The sequence below is a fragment of the Chiloscyllium plagiosum genome, unplaced genomic scaffold (genome assembly GCF_037043375.1).
Source record: "Chiloscyllium plagiosum isolate Xiang-an unplaced genomic scaffold, Cpla_swu_hap1 HiC_scaffold_7, whole genome shotgun sequence".
In the NCBI taxonomy this organism is placed as follows: domain Eukaryota; kingdom Metazoa; phylum Chordata; class Chondrichthyes; order Orectolobiformes; family Hemiscylliidae; genus Chiloscyllium; species Chiloscyllium plagiosum.
Window position 1 is genome coordinate 98,401,299 of NW_028270145.1, and position 17,663 is coordinate 98,418,961.

At 45.2% G+C, this 17,663-nt stretch overlaps 1 protein-coding gene across 5 annotated transcripts in view; it reads right to left on the reverse strand.

Annotated features, from left to right (window-relative positions):
• ptpn4a (protein tyrosine phosphatase non-receptor type 4a) overlaps positions 1-17,663 on the reverse strand; it is a 363,683-nt gene that overhangs the window by 86,671 nt on the left and 259,349 nt on the right. For all 5 annotated transcript variants that reach the window (XM_087989323.1, XM_043694230.2, XM_087989326.1 and 2 more), the window contains one exon: positions 6,149-6,217. In XM_087989323.1, the coding sequence (XP_087845449.1) occupies positions 6,149-6,217 (69 nt within the window). The remainder of the gene's footprint in view (positions 1-6,148; positions 6,218-17,663) is intronic.

A 17,663-nucleotide genomic window follows, 5' to 3' on the forward strand; every position in this document is an offset into this window, starting at 1 on the left:
ACCACATCTCAAGCATTGCGAGCAGTTTTGGTCCCCTAATTTAAGCAAAGATATAATTTCATTGAGGCAGTTCACAAGGAGGATCCCTGTGTGGAGAGACTGTCTTACGAGCACAGGCTAAGTAGTTTGGAGTTTTACTCAATGGAGTTAACACGAATGACAGGTGATCTCATTGAAATATACATGATTCTTAAGGGGTTTGACATTGTAAATGCTGAGAGGATATTTCTTCTCATGGGAAAATCTGGGATCGGGCATAATTGGAGAATTAGCAGTGAGGCCCAGGTCTCTGGCACAGAGCCTGTCCCTGTTGCACAGAAGGGAAGGAGGGAAAGGAGGAGAGTGTTAGTCATTGGGGACTCAATAATTAGAGGTTCAGATAGAAGGCTTGCAGGGAACAAACAAGACTTGCGGTTGGTGTGTTGCTTCCCAGGTGCCAGGGTCCATGATGTCTCTGATCGTATCTTTAGGGTCCTGAAGGCAGAGGGTGACCAGCCTCAAGTCGTTGTCCATGTAGGTACCAATGACATAGGTAGAAAGAGGGACAGGGATGTAAGGCAGGATTTCAGGGAGCTAGGGTGGAAGCTGAGAGCTAGAACAAACAGAGTTATCATGTCTGGATTGTTACCTGTGCCACGTGATAGCGAGGCAAGAAATAGGGAGAGATATCAGCTAAACAGACGGCTGCAAGGATGTTGCAGGATGGAGGGTTTCAGGTTTTTGGATAATTGGGGCTCATTTTGGGGAAGGTGGGACTTGTACAAACAGGACGGTCTTCACTTGAACCTGAGGGGTACTAATATCCTGGGTGGGAAATTTGCTGGTGCTATTTGGGTGGGTTTAAACTAGCTCAGCAGGGGGACGGGAACCGGAGGTGTAGCTGCAGTGCACAGGAGGATGAGAGTAGGAAAGACAGGGACAGGATTTCAGGGTCACAGGAATGTCCTGGCAGACAGCAAAGTGGTTTGAAATGTGTCTACTTCAATGCCAGAAGTATCTGAAATAAGATAGGTGAGCTTGCAGCATGGATAGGTACCTGGGACTTTGATGTTGTGGCCATTTCGGAGACATGGATAGAGCAGGGTGAGGAATGGATGTTGCAGGTTCCAGGGTTTAGATCTTTCAATAAAAACAGGCAAGGCGGTAAAAGAGGGGGAGATATGGCCTTGTTAGTCAAGGATAGTATAATGGTTCTAAAACAACTTTTGACAAGGACTTGTCTACTGAGGTAGTATGGGGAGGTTAGAAACAGGAGAGGAGGGGTCCCACTGCTTGGAGTTTTTTTATAGGCCTGCGTACTGTTCCAGGAAGGTGGAGGAGAGGATTGGCAAAATGATTCCAGGTAGGAGTGAAAGGAACAGAGTGGTCATTATGGGGGAATTTAACTTCCCCAACATTGATAGGAAACGCTATAATTCTACTATGTCGGATGGATCAGTTTTTGTCCGATGTGTACAGGAGGGTTTCCTGACACAGTATGACAAAGGGCCGACAAGAGGGGAGGCCACACTGGATCTGGAACTTGGTAATGAACCAGGCCAGGTGTTTGATTTAGTCGTAGGTGAGCATTTTGGAGAGAGTGACCATAATTCAGTTACGTTTAGTTTAGCGATGGAAAGGGATAGGTACATGCCACAGGTCAAGAGTTATCGATGGGGCAAGGGCAATTATAATGTGATTAGGCAAGAATTAGGATGCATAGAATGGGGTAGCAGACAATCGAAATGTGGAGTTGGTTTAAGGAATAGATATTGATAGGTATGTCCCTGATAGGCATGTCCCTGTCAGGCAGGGAGGAAGTGATAAGGTAAGGGAACCGTAGTTTACTACAGAAATTGCACCTCCTGTTGAGAAGACGAAAGAAGCTTGTGTGTTGATGAGGCAAGATGGTACAGATGAGGTGATAGAGAGTTACAGATCAGCTAGGAAGGACTTCAAAGAGATGGTTAAGAAGAGTAAAGAGAGGACACGAGAAGTCTTTAGCAAATAGAATAAAGGAGAACCCTAAAGCTTTCTATAGGTATGTGAAGAATAAAAGGATGATTAGGGTAGGAATAGGGCCAGTCAAAGACAGAAGTGGGAAGTTGAGTGTGGAGCCTGTAGAGATCGGAGAGGTGCTAAATGAACATTTCTCATCGGTGTTCACTCAGGAAAAGGAGAATATTGTAGAGGAGAAGAATGAGGTATGAGATATTAGACCAGAAAGGATCGAGGTTAGTAATGCACAGGTGTTATCAATTCCAGAAGGAGAGAATGTAGACAAGTCCCCTGGGCCGGATGGGATTTATCCGAGGATTCTCTGGGAAGCTAGGGAGGAGATAGCAGAGCAGTTGGCGTGACATTTGAGTCGTCATTGTCTACAGGTTTAGTACCTGAGGACTGGAGGATTGCAAATGTTGTGCCCTTGTTCAAGAGAGATGACCCAGGTAATTATAGACCAGTGAGCCTTACTTCTGTTGTAGGAAAGGTTTTGGAAAAGATTATGAGAGATAAGATTTATAATCATCTCGCAAGCAACAATTTGATTTCAGATAGGCAACATGGTTTTGTCAAGGGCAGGTCGTGTCTCACAAACCTCATTGAATTTTTTGAGAAGGTGACTAAGCATGTAGATGAGGGTAGGGCATGGTATACATGGACATGGTATACATGGACTTCAGTAAAGCCTTTGATAAGGTTCCACATGGTAGGCTGATGGAGAAAACACAGAGGGATGGAATTGAGGATGATTTAGCAGTTTGGATTAGAAACTGGCTTTCTGAAAGAAGGCAGCGAGCGGTGGTTGACAGAAAAATATCAGTCTGGAGTCCAGTTACTAGTGGTGTGCCACAAGGATCTGCTTTGGGACCACTGCTGTTTGTCATTTTTATAAGTGACTTAGATGCAGGCATAGGTGGATTAGTAAATTTGCAGACAACACTAATGTCGGTGGAGTACTGGACAGTTTGGAAGAATGTTACAGGTTGCAGGGGGACTTGGATAAACTGCAGAATTGGGCTGAGAGGTAACAAATGGAGTTCAATGCAGCTAAATGAGAGGTGATGCACTTTGGGAAGAATAACAGGATGGCAGAGTACATGGTCAATGGAAAGATTCTTGGTAGTGCGGATGTGCAGAGGGATCTTGGAGTTCTTGTGCATAGATCCTTGAAAGTTGCCACCCAGGTGGATAGTGCTGTGAAGAAGGCATACGGTGTGTTAGGTTTCATTGGTAGAGGGATTGAGTTCCAGAACCGCAATAGCGTGCTGCAACTATACAAAACGCTGGTGCAGCCACATTTGGAATATTGTGTACAGTTCTGGTCGCCTCATTAGAGGAAGGATGCAGAAGCATTGGAAAAGGTGCAGAAGAGATTTACCAGGATGTTGCCTGGTCTGGAGGGAAGATCTTATGAGGAAAGGCTGAGAGACTTGGGTCTGTTCTCATTGGAAAGGCGGCGGCTAAGGGGGGATTTGATAGAGACATACAAGATGATCAGAGGATTAGATAGGGGAGACAGAGAAAGACTTTTGCCTAGGATGATGACGTCAGCTTATACGAGAGGGCATAACTACAAATTGATGGGTGATAGATTTAAGACAGATGTCAGAGGCAAGTTCTTTATGCAGACAGTGGTAAGGGCGTGGAATGCCCTACCTGCTAAGGTAGTCAACTCAGCCACATTAGGGAGATTTAAACAATCCTTAGATAAGCACATGGATGATTTTGGGATAGTGTAGGGGGACGAGCTGAGAATAGTTCACAGGTCAGCGCAACATTGAGGGCTGGAGGGCCTGTTCTGTCCTATGTTCTAATAAAGAGGCACCAGTTCAAGACTGAGAAGAGGAAGAATTTCCTTTCTAAGAGGGTTGTGTCTTTGGAATTGCTCACCACAGAGAGCTGTAGGGACAAAGTCCTGGTGCATATTTGAGCGTGAGACAGATAGATGCTTGATCAGTAGGGAAATTAAGGGTTACAGGGAAAAACACAGGCAAGTTGACCAGAGAAACATTGGAAATTTATAATCTTACTGAATAGCACAGCAGGTACAAGGGACCAAACAGCCTACTCTTGTTCCTTTTTCTTACAGTTTTATACAATAGGATGTGATGGGTGCTTACAGAGAATAAAACATAATTTTAAAGATTCCCAGGCCCCGCCAAATAGAGTTTTTATTTAACTAGAAGGAAAAGTAAAAAAACACAAACTATTGATAGAAAATTGATAGGACACTTGGTCATTTAATGCAAAACAAGGAATGTCCTGTCAACTGCTGGTTCTTTCCTTGATTATCATTTTCATTCACGTTTCTCAAAAGTGCTATGTACACATTCAGTGTAGTGTCACTTCCATTCTTAAGGTTGAACTCAGTCTGAATCAAATCAGCATCTGTATCATTTTCAGTAGCAGCCTTATGCGCTTGCTCTTGTTACGTGCATTAGTCAGGGATAAATGCAGGGAATGGGCCTGGAGGAGTTACTCTTCGGAGGGTCAGTGTGGACTTGTTGGGCCAAAGGGCCTGTTTCCACAATGTAGGGAAACTAATCTTATTGAGAATTCAGAAAGTTTTATAACTACTAATTTTTTGCTTTCAGTAAGGCTAAAAACAAAAGAATCTATGCATCATTTCATCCAACCAATGCTCCCTCTAAGCTTCCAACTATCTGGAGGGTTTCATGTAAGCTGATCAGCGTGTGGACGCATTGACCTTTAGTTCTGGCAGTCTCTGCTGAAAATGTGTTGCTGGAAAAGCGCAGCAGGTCAGGCAGCATCCAAGGAGCAGGAGAATCGACGTTTCAGGCACGAGCCCTTCTTGAGGACTGAGGAAAGTGTGCCCAGCAGGCTACGATAAAAGGTAGGGAGGAGGGACTTGGGGGAGGGGCGTCGGATATGCGATAGGTGGAAGGAGGTTAAGGTGAGGGTGATAGGCCGGAGTGGGGATGGGGGCGGAGAGGTCAGGAAAAAGATTGCAGGTTAGGAAAGTGGTGCTGAGTTCGAGGGTTGGGACTGAGACAAGGTGGGGGAAGGGGAAATGAAGAAACTGGAGAAATCTGAGTTCATCTCTTGTGGTTGGAGGGTTCCTAGGTGGAAGATGAGGCTCTCTTCCTCCAGGTGTCGTGTTGCCATGGTCAGGCGATGGAGGAGTCCAAGGACCTGCATGTCCTTGGTGGAGTGGGAGGAGGAGTTGAAGTGTTGAGCCACGGGGTGGTTGGGTTGGTTGGTCCGGGTGTCCCAGAGGTGCTCTCTGAAACGTTCCGCAAGTAGGCGGCCTGTCTCCCCAACATTGAGGAGGCCACATCGGGTGCAGCGGATGCAGTAAATGATGTGTGTGGAGGTGCAGGTGAATTTGTGGCGGATATGGAAGGATCTCTTGGGGCCTTGGAGGGAAGTAAGGGGGGAGGTGTGAGCGCAAGTTTTGCATTTCTTGCGGTTGCGGGGAAGGTGCCGGGAGTGGAGGTTGGGTTGGTGGGGGGTGTGGACCTGACGAGGGAGTCACGGAGGGAGAGGTCTTTTCGGAACGCTGATTGGGGAGGGGAGGGAAATATATCCCTGGTGGTGGGGTCCGTTTGGAGGTAGTGGAAATGACGACGGATGATACGATGTATATGGAGGTTGGTGGGGTGGTAGGTGAGGACCAGAGGAGTTCTGTCCTGGTGGCGATTGGAGGGGCGGGGCTCAAGGGCGGAGGAGCGGGAAGTGGAGGAGATGCGGTGGAGAGCATCGTCGATCACTTCGGGGGGGAAATTGCGGTCTTTGAAGAAGGAGGCCATCTGGGTTGTACGGTATTGGAACTGGTACTCCTGGGAGCAGATGTGGCAGAGACGAAGGAATTGGGAATATGGGATGGTGTTTTTACAGGGGGCAGGGTGGGAGGAAGTGTAGTCTGGGTAGCTGTGGGAGTCTCTGCCATGCCTGGACTTCAGCTGTCTCTGCGGTGGCAGGAAAAAGGAGGGGGAACATAGTTTTCTACTGACAAACAAAATCTATAATGCTAGCAATTATGTCAACTATTATTGAATAAATAAATCCATACAAAAAATTTCAATATTTCACCATTTCTATAATGGTACAATAATTACATATTGTATGGATCTCCTATGATGATACCAAAATTTGATAAACTGTTATTTTCAAAAACTTCCTACATGATATAGACATTACATCATACCTGGCAAATACCCTGTCTTTGTTTGCTTTCTCTTTACCATATTGCACAGACTGGACCTCTGTCCTCCCGCTGCAAAAAGAGAAAAGTTCAAAATTTTAAATAAAATAAACGCTTTACCGCATTTGAAAATACCTTACAAGGTATTTTCCAAGTTTGATTGTAACTTAGAAGATAATGTTAGATCATACAACTTTAAACAGTCTGCATATAGTGACAAGGTATGCAAAAATTAAGGAATGCATTTACTACTAAATGGTGATACCTTGATTATAAGTTTGACCTCAAAGCCTGTGCCTCTTTCACAATGCTGTATAGATTTTGATCTAACATTTGAGTTGCACTGTAGGGTGCACTAACAATGTTACAAAGCTTGATGGAAGAACTCTGCTATAGACTGATAAATAATTGAAAATTCAAACAACAGTCTGAATCTCGTAGTGATTGAAATGAGGTCAGCCTGGGGGACTTCATAGAATTTGAGGTTGGACCAGGTTAAAAGTCCCAATCAGGGAATCCTGGCTGACAGATTATAAACAGGAGTGACAAGGGCTCTGTTCTCGCTAGGAGCCAGTTTTGAACTAGCTGGGTCAGTGTCATGTTCATGCACGTGTGAAAAAGGGTGACTTGGTGACGGGATACCTACCTTCATACAGTTATTTCAGTGACTATGAGAGAACAACATGTCCCTGAAGAAATTCATTTGCAACAGATGCCTTCGAGTTGAAGCAAGCATTTCTGGCATCATGCTGCTGTTTGGGAAGCTTGACTAATTTAATCCTGCTGTCGGAGACTGGACCCAGTATGTAGTAAAAATGTGTTATTTTTTTCTGGACAGATGACATTGGGGTAGACGAAAAGCAATAAGTAATTCTCCTGACAGCTTGTGGACCAGCAGCTTTTTCGGTTATTAGAAGCCACTTTTCCCGAGACACCAGATACTAAAATCTTTCAAGAGATGACGGTTTAGCTGACGGATATTATGATCCCAAGACTCCTCTAGTTCTGAGATGCTATCAGTTTTACTAGCAGTTCAAGAACTAGGGGAATCCGTACTGAAATTTGTGATGAGGTTAAGATGACTGACAGAAGCATATGGTTAAACCAAAATCACATGTGAGATACTGAGACGCCGTTTGGTACGAGATTAATGATGTGGCCATGCAAAAGTGCCTATTAGCTGATACCCAACTGGCCTTCAAACAGACACTATAATTGGTTTTGTCATTAGAAAATGTGACAAGTGGAGCTTATGAGTTCAGGGTATTCCAATGGAAATGAATGCTTTTGCCAGGTCAACTGACCTTGGGGAACACTACTTAAGTCAACCCAGAGCAAACCCCAAAACAAAGCCAAACTGTTACAATTTTCTTGAGGATCTGGGCTGGCAGGCCATTTTAGTAGCTGCCATTTTGCGGACTCAAGACAGCAAAGGACTTCCACTAGGCCTGGATTGACTAAGACAACCCACAGACCAGTATCCACGAGAGTACACAGCCTGGAAAGTCCGCCTACAACTTGCTTGGAATAGTTAAATTGCTTAGCAGCAGAAGAGTTACCTAAATTCTCTCTACGGATGCTGCCTGAGCCGCTGTGATTTCCAGCAGCATTTTTGTTTTCTATCAAAATAAGCGTCTGGTTAAATGGTCACCCAGTTCTAATGGAGGTTGATTGTGGCATGGCTGTATCAGTGATTGCAGAACCAGTCTTTGCCACTCCATCCCTCAAGCCTGTGTAAGACCTCGGCCAGGCTGAGTACCCCAATAGATTAAAGTTACAATTTGGTTCCAGTCTCTTATGAGAAGTAGCTGGATCTGTTACCACGAATTGTAATAAAAGGCTCAGGCCCAATTTTGATGGGGTGAAATTGGTTGAGTAAGATAACTCACTTGTCACATTTTCTAATGACAAAACCAATTATAGTGTCTGTTTGAAGGCCAGTTGGGTATCAGCTAAGAGGCACTTTTGCATGGCCACATCATTAATCTCGTACCAAACGGCGTCTCAGTATCTCACATGTGATTTTGGTTTAACCATATGCTTCTGTCAGTCATCTTAACCTCATCACAAATTTCAGTACGGATTCCCCTTGATTGCATGTTGATCAAGAAGTAATTCCACGATTCTGTAAGGCCTGCACTGTGCCATTTGCCTTAAGGGCAAAGGTGGAGACAGAAGTCAGAGGCTAGAAAACAAAGGAATCATTAAACCAGTCCAGTTTGCAGAATGGCCAACACCATTCATACCAATTGGGAATCCCAACAAGTCTGTTCGCCTTTGTGGGGATTTTAAAACAAATAGTAAACCACTTTTCACAGCCGGATAAATACCCAATCCCTTGCAGAGAGGACCTGTGTAGAAAACTGGAAGGGGTCGGGAGCTATTCTTCACAAAGCTAGACACGAGCCATGCGTGCCTGCAACTGTGTTTAGATGAGGATTCCCAGAAGTATACTTCAATTAATACCTATAAGAGTTTGTACCAATATGAGAGACTAACTTTTAGGATCTCATCAGCCTATGCCATTTTCCAGCAGACAATGGGGAACATTTTGCAAAGTCTACCCCAGGTCACCATTTATCTGAATGATGTGCTAATAGCCAGGAAGACCAATAAAGAGCATTTAGAAAACTTGGACAATACTTCAATGTTTCTCTGAGGCAGGTGCATGTCTTGAAAAGGAAAAATGTGTGTTCCAGGCACCCCAAGAAAACTACTTGGGCTACAGAGTTAACAAGACCGGGTTACACATTTTGGAAGCTAAAGTGAGGGCAATCAAAGGTGGCCCCAGTCCCATGTTTGTACTGGAGCTTAACATTTTCCTGAGTTTGGTGAATTATTACGGTAAATTCATACGTACCCTGGCCTCCATCCTGGCACCCTTACTCTGCTACTGAAAAAGGATTAGCCTTGGAAATGGTCTCATGACCAAGATGTAGCCTTTAGGGAAAGGAAGCAACAGCTATATTCACCTCAAGTGTTGGCACTTTACAATCCCAAGTGAGATATGGCACTGAGAAGCAATGTCTTCCTGTAAGTTATAAGGGTAGTGTTGGCTCACCAGTGGCTTAGCGGAGTGGAATATCTGACTGCGTATGCTTCCTGGACTTTGGCAATGCCAAATGAAGATATACCCAGATAGAGAAGGAAGATTTCGTGCGAGAAAGTTCCACCAATACCTTTATGGTTGAAAGTGTGAGATAATAATGGACAACAAATCCCTGCTGGGGCTACTTAAAGAGGACAGAACCATGCCTCCCATTGCCTCAGGTTGAATTCAGCGGTGGGCTCTTATTCTGGGTGGGTACAATTACAAATTGGAACACTGTCCAGATGGCCAAGTGGCAAATGTGGATGCCTTTACATGTGGGTACACCAGAGATGGTGCTGCCACAAGTAGACTCTGATCTGGTTTTAAACTTTCTGGACACCCTTCTAGTAACCATCGATAATAGCAGACTGTGGATACAAAAAGATCCGCAGTCCTGGCAAAACTGAAACAGCTGGTGATGGGGGAAACAAACCAACAAACAAACAAACAAACAAACAAACAACCAGAACTGAAACCTTTCTGGACCCGGCAAAACCAGAGGATGGCATATAATTATGGGCAGCAAGTGTGATAGTACCGAGCAAAGGTCACTGCCAGAATCTGGCTGAACTTCGGGGTCATCTAGAGCTTTCCAAAATAAGATATTGACAAAAAATTAAGTCTGGTGGCCAGGGCTGGATACCAACATAGCTGCATTGGTGGGGCAGTGCCCTGAAAGCCAAGAAGGACAAAAATTATCACCAGCAGCTTCCCCAACATTTGTGGGAATGAACAGGTAAACCCTGAACTTGGTTATACATCAATTATGCTGGTCCTTTCATGGGCTTTTTGTTTTTAGTCATTGTGGAAGCTCACTCCAAGTGGTTGGACATGCAAAGAGTTTATTTGTCAATCACAGGGGCAAGGATTGAAAAGTTACAACTAACTTTTGCAATACACATATGCCCAGAGGTTTTGGTCACAGACAAGGCCATCATTTACTAGCAGGGAATTCCAACATTTCCTCGAGTTGAATTGCATTCGGCATGTAAGGACAGCTCCATTCCATCTATTATCCAATGGTCCGGAGAAACAGCAATTCAAACTTCGAAGGCAAGCTTAAAGAAACAGCCTACTGCTTCAATCGGTATTAAACTGTCCCAGCTCCCAGTTGATTATACGACCTCACCTCATGCAACAACAGGGATACCGCCAACAGAGTTGCTAATGATGAGAAGACATTGTACTAGGATAAACTTGATCTTCCAGGGCCTGGTGTGGGCAGGGTGTGTGCGTTTGCGTGCGTGCGTGCATGCCTTGGTGGTGGAATGGCATCAGGAATGCCAATAACAGATGTGAGACTCCTCCAAGTGAGAAAGGAAGTATACTTTGAAGGCAAAACCACAGGAATGACCCTGCATTGCTAAGAGGCATAGTTGATGGCAAGTCAGAGCCAGAGCAGCCAAACCTGGTGTGAAAACATTTCAGGAGAAGCTACAGGAAAAAGAACGAACCTATGTTCCCGGACTTAGATGGGTAGGATGTAGTGATTGGAAGGAGCTCAGCCAGGTGGACCTCATGGAATGCATTCCTTGATGGGATCAGGTTAACAGCCCTAATCAGAGAGTCCTGGCTGACAGATATAAACAGGAATGCCATGAGTTCTGTTCACTCAAGGCTAGCTCTGAGCTAGCTGGGTCAGTGTCATGTACTATGCACGTGTAAATAAAGGTTGACTTGGTGAAGACAGAAACTAATTAAAGAAGAAATACTTACAGAACACAATGGCATGGTACGCCACTCCCAGAAACAGCAATCTTTGCATGCGTATAAGCAGAACACAACCAGCGATTTCTGCGTGCATATGCAGAATACACGAAACCAGCTTTTGCTGTCCACATCATCCAGACTTTAAAACTAGTGTACCTGTTGCTCAGGGAGAGGCGGCGTGTTCAAGTCCTGCGGTTAGGATCAGAATCACACTGCCCCTCCCAAAAGCTTTTGATTTAATAAGTTTGATTGACTTGCTCCTAAATTTAAGATTTATTAATTTTACTTCAACAAATTGGCGCTGAGAGCAGGGTTCTGTTCACAGTCCCGTGTAGGGTGGCCACCTCCCAGGGGTCGGGGCAGGATATTGGACAAAAGCAGGTCAAACTACAGAAGCTGTTGATCTGTTAAGAGTGAATGAGAGAGTGTCTGTTGTGTGGCCTCTGAGTTCAGCCATACTCAGATGTCAGTGTAATTGTTCCGGCCTGAGATAAAGGCTGAGATTAAATAAGCGGAATACAGGGAAATGATCACTCCCTAAAACAGGTATCGCCGGACTCAGATAGGAACAATTCTGGGTGAGATGCGGCTGGTGGGTAAATGTGATCGACCGATAAGAGGATCCATGAGTATAAACCTATCAGTAGTATGGTAAGACAGGGAGATCAAGGGGGACTCCTGGGTCTCTCGTTAACCAGTATATGATGGAGTGACATTCACTCATTAGACAGATGAGAAAGAGTGAGTGGGATCCGTCCCAGCCCCTAGATAGACAATGAAATTGGCTCATGGGTGAAAAGAAAGATAAGACCAAGAAAATAGGTGTCCTTTGGGTCCATCAATTGGCTGGCCTCACAAGTCAGACTTCAGAATCCACAAAGAAATGGACCGAGGAAAAACAAATTTTTCAATCCCGACTAAGGAAACTGGAAAAGAAAAATCAGTTCCTGGAGGATAGTCAGTGGGGATCAATGCCGCCTTATACTGCTCGGGAGGGCCTGGTCACAACCCCAGAACCGTCAGACGAATTAACTTGGCCCTGGTAACTCGCAGTGGGGAAGGAGCTAACATGAATGCAAAATATAAGCAGTTTACGCCAGGTGAATTGCAGCAGATCTTAGCTTCCCTGGGTCCCTTACAGCCCCGCAGTAATAATGCAAAGTTTCGGGCTGATTTACATACCATCTGGGTAGGCCACCAACTACATTTAAGGGATATCCACCAACTGGTCTGGATGGTATGCCCTCGGGACAACTGGCATCTAGTATCTGACGGCTCTGACGTAGCTGATGCCGCACAATAATGAAGTCAAGATTATAGGAGAGGCGGATGGACCCAGGGTACCCCTACTAAATACGGGGAATGACTTTTTAGGGTCTACCAAGAATGCTCAGGGATTCCCCAGACAGACTGCTCTGACCAGGCATTCATTTAGACTTTCAAGGACGGGCTGTGTCCCGCTCACCAGGCAGTCTTAAAAACGGGGGACATTGTTCTCCAAGACTGTGAAGCCCTGGTAGAATGGGCAACAGGTATAAAAGGAAGACATAGGAGGAAATCCCCCTGTGCGCATAAAGCAGGAAAACCTAGGTGCCGGCACAAGACAAAATCCACACCCAGATGTCACAATTGTGACAAGACGGGCCACTTTGTCCAGGATTGTAGGGAGAGGAAACAGAACAACGGGAAGCCCACTTGTGTCTGTCAGTACTGTGGCAAAAGGGGCCACTCTGAAGACACTCGTTGAGAAAAACACGGCAAACCAACAAACATTGAGAATACATTGGACTGATGTCCAGGAGCCCCCATGGGTATGGGTGATAAGGAGAGAAGGATTTAAGGGTCTGCACTGGTATGGGGCAGACAGTGAGAGATGCTAGTGGACACGGGAGCCTCCATATCTGTGAATGACCTACCTCTGCTCACAACCAACAAAAGGAGTTATGTGAAGGGGATTATTGGAGAACGGTACCCCTGCATACTTGAGTGAGACCATTCTAGTAGAAATCAATAACCTGTATATACTAATGTGATTTTATATATGTAAAAATAATGAAGGGACTGTTATGGGAAATGATTTAATGAAGGAACACAAAGTCCTTATAGGCTGTGGAAAGGGTGAATTAATCTGGCCCCGTCCCGATGGGAGAAAAAAAAATGGGGACGTAGGTGAGCCACTTGAGCAAGTCACCTCCTCTATGGGATGCAATTAGCAGCCTGAGGATAATGGCTTTGGGGCCATTTGCGCCTCTGTCCCAGGGGTAAAGGCAGAGACTAAATTAGATACAGGCTTGATTAAAAATTGACCCCGTAGTCATGGAGGGTCTGGAACATAAGCCACACTGCCAGTACCCCACAAAACCTGAAGCCAGAAGGGCAGTTGTGGAAATTGTGAAAGGATTAGTGGAGAGGGGAACTCTGAGACGCTACGAGCACTAGTAATTCCTCCATGTGGCCAATCAGTAAACCTGACGGAAGTTACCATCTCACAATGGATTATAAGGCCCTAAACAGGGTCACTCCTAAATTACACCCTATAGTTGCCAGTCTATCCACAATCTTAAATGGGCTCTTCCCGACCCACAAAATCTTTACTGTAATTGATATTGCGAATGTATTTTGGTCTATCCCCCTCCATTGAGAGTCCCAAGATAAGTTTGCATTTACCCTTGGGGATAAACAGTAAACTTGGACCAGACATCCTCAGGGATTCCATAATAGTCCAGCCATCCTTGACCATGTAATGAGTGAAGTACTCGGAGATCGGAGCTTAAAAAATGTGTTGCTGGAAAAGCGCAGCAGGTCAGGCAGCATCAAAGGAACAGGAGAATCGATGTTTCAGGCATAAGCCCTTCTTCAGGATTCCTGAAGCACTTACAGGACAGAGGGTTAAAAGCCAGCCCAAAGCTCAAACTGGGAAAACTAGAGTTCATTATTTGGGACATTTAATTTCCCAAGGCGTGAAAGAAATGCCTGCAGACAGGAAGACAGTTAAACAACTGATGTCACAGCCCGTGACAGTCCGTGGTGTGAGAAAGGTCTTGGGCTTGTTTAATTACTGTCAGAATTTTATCCCTGAGTTTGCCAAAGTTGTCGAGCCCATACAAAGATTGGTAAAAGGGGGTAAACGTGCAACAGACCTTGTTGACTGGCGACTGGAGCAAGACGACTCCTATACAAAACTGAAAACAGAGTTAATGTCGGCACCAGGACTGAGATTACCAGATGCTAGTTAAGACTTCCACATTTACTGCAACGGAGAGGGAGGTTTTTACTCAGCAGTAGTAACCCAGCTCCACGGCGATAAACATCGAACTATAGGGAATTACTCTAATGCTGAGGGTCCCGTAGAGAATGGCTTGCCCAGATGTGTAGTTGTTTTAGACTGTTCCGCATGGGTAGTGAGGGTCAGTGATTACAGGGAATATAGTCTTGCATACCAAACGTACCCTTGTAGAAATGTTAAATATGGGAAAATTATGCACGGTTTCTAACTTGAGAAGGCAAAATGGGAGGCTGTTCTTTTGCCACCAACCAAATCCATTATCATTGTACGAGATACCCGGGAAAACCCAGCAGAAGGGATGTTAGGTGATGGTGAACCACGTGTGTGTGTGTGTGTGTTGGGGGGGGGGGGGGGGGGGAGGAGGAAGAGATGTGGACGATGAAGTAGAGGAAAGTGGGATAAAGGACATATTTATAGAGGACCAGATGAGACCCTGTTTGTGGATGGCTTGCGGAAATATGTAGATGGTTTGCCATGAACAGGATGTGCAGTAATGAACATGGAACTACGCGTTGTCGGAGCAGGAAGAATACAAGGAGGCCTGTCAGCCCAGGTGGCGGAGTCAGTGGCCTTCACCCAGGCCTTCACGGAGGTGACAGGATAGAGGGTTAACATTTACACTGATCGTAGATATACCTTCAGGATTGTCCATCATTACATGACCGTTTGGGGAAGACAGGGTTTTGTCACCACAGGGGGCAACCCTGCCAAGCACAGGCAGATAATAAAGACCTCAATGGAGGCCAACGAGCTCCCATTGGAGGCTGCAGTGTTGAAGGTCAAAGCCCACCAGAGGGAACGAGATAAACAGAATCCTAAGTGGAACATTTTTAAAGGGGAACAAGGCTACTGACAAAGCTGCTCAATCAGCTCGAGAGTCAGAAGAAACACATACTTTGTCTGCCACCTTTGCTGAGGACGGCCCCACCATAAGCATTACCCAACTGCACGCTGATACCAGAGGGTGAATGTGCCAGGTGGAAGACACAGGGGGCCACGTCAGACGAAAAAGCTGTCTGGAGACCGTATAACAAGGTCTTGGCCTCCACATGCATCCAACATACTCTTTGCAATTACACACTGGCATTTCCCACGTGGGGTATAATGCTATGATAACCAGCATCAGGAAAGAATGGTGGTGGAAGGGCATAGGCAGAGATATCGCTCGATTCTGTCACCACTGTGAGATGTGTGCCCAGCACAACTCAGGCACGCCCGATAAAATTAGAAGAGGCACGAGCCATGCCCAAGGGGGCCCTGGGAGCACGTACAGATAGATCTGATGGGACCTCTTCCCCAATCCCATGGGAAAAGGTATTGCTGTGTGATTATTGACCAATTCACCAGGAAGGTCAAGGCCCACCCTACCTGGAACTGCTCAGCTAACACTGTGGCAAGGATTTTAGCTGAGGTGGTGACTCCCAGGTGGGGGGCTGCTGTCCCCGACTGACTCTGACCAGGGGACCCATTTCACTAGAAGACTTGTAAAAACCATATGTCAGCTGATGGGCATTAAACAGTAATTTCACACACCCTACCATCCACAAAGTCCTGGCATGGTGGAGCAAACGAAAAGTACTTTTAAAAGCTTCCTTGCTAAGGCCATGCAGGGCTCTGACAAACGCTGGACTGAGGTCCTGCCTGTTGTACTCATGCGACTCCGGTCCACCACAAGCTGGTCGACCGGTTGGACCCCTTATGAGTTGATGACAGATAGGGCAATGCAACTGCCTGAGTTCATCATCATGGGAGGGTTCTGAAGTTGGCCCTCTTTGTGTGGTCTGATGTAAGTCTGACAGAAAATCTCGAGTCATTCATGCAAGGCCCTGACCGGACAATTTATGCTGCCTGTGACAAGGTCACCTGAGAGACCATGAGTTATAACATGCAAAACTATAAAGGCTAGTTCCAACCTCACTATAACCTTTCACGTACACCACAGGTGAAGGAACGGCCACAGGGACTATTTATTTTCAATGTCATCACTCATCAGGATGGAATGCTGGAATCAGCGAACCTTGCTTCTTACCCCATCATTTCTTTCTGGAAGTATTCTAAGCCTTGAAGTTGTCAACAGGACTACAGGTAAAACGTTCAAAATCATTTGGACTGCAATTCAGACTGATTACCTGAGGACTTAGAATGGTACTTATTTTGTCTGTGGTCTCAAGGCTATCCTTGGCTCTCTCCAAATTGGTCCAGAGCTTGCTACCTTGCCTATGTAGTCCCTTTTGTTCACCATTACAGATCCCTCCGCCTTCATCCCATGTCTCCATATTTTGTGCAATAGCCTCCCGTGGGGAACCTTATCAAACACCTTACTGAAATCCATATACACTACATCAACCGCTTTATCCTCATCCATCTGTTTGGTCCCCTTTTCAAAGAACTCAATAAGGTTTGTGAGGCACGATCTAACCCTCACAAAACCGTGCTGACTATCCCTAATCAACTTATTCATCTCTAGATGATTATAAATCCTATCTCTTAGAACTCTTTCTAACACTTTACCCACAACCGAAGTAAGGATCACAGATCTATAATTTCCAGGGCTGTCTCTACTCCCCTTCTTGAACAACGGGACAACATTTGCTATCCTCCAGTCTTCTGGCACTATTCCTGTGGACAATAACAACATAAAGATCAAAGCCAAAGGTCGGCAACCCCCTCCCTGGCTTTCCAGAGAATCCTAGGATAAATCCCATCCGGTCCAGAGGACTTATTTATTTCTACACTTTCCAGAACTGCTAACACCTCCTCCTTAAACACCTCAATCCCATCTAGTCTAGTGGCCTGTATCTCAGTATTCTTCTTGAAAGTCATGGGTTTATCAGCGACAGCACAAACCTTTGGATGAATCCTACTAGCCTTGATTGAACAATTTAGTAAAGTAACATAAAAAATTGATCACCATCTTTTACACGACAACTTTGTGAATCATTGGACAAAATATCATAAAGGAAGCTTAATAAGTGGATAGATACCCATGATATTAAGGGAAAATTGCAGAGTGGTCAGAAAGCAAAAGGTGATGGTGGATAGATAGCTTTTAATCTGAAGATGGTTCCCCAAGGTCAGTTTTAGTTCTGTTACACTTTGCAATTTTATTAATAGCCTAGACTTGAGTGCAAACGGCAGCATTACAGAATTTGTAGAAACTGTGACAAAGCTGTTGGTCATGTTGTGGATAGTTGTAGAAATCAGGATGACTTGGATCGGATTGTGAAGTGGATGGAAACCTGATTAGATAAAGTTCAGTGCAGAAAACTGTGAAGTGATCTAGTGATATGAAATAATGTTGTACTATCAAAGTCAATATTTTAAAAGGTGTAGATGAATGGAGACCTTGCTGTTCATATGCATAAATCCTTAATGGTGGCAGGGTAGGTTGCAATAGCAGTTGAAAGCAATGGATCACTTGGTGGGCTTTA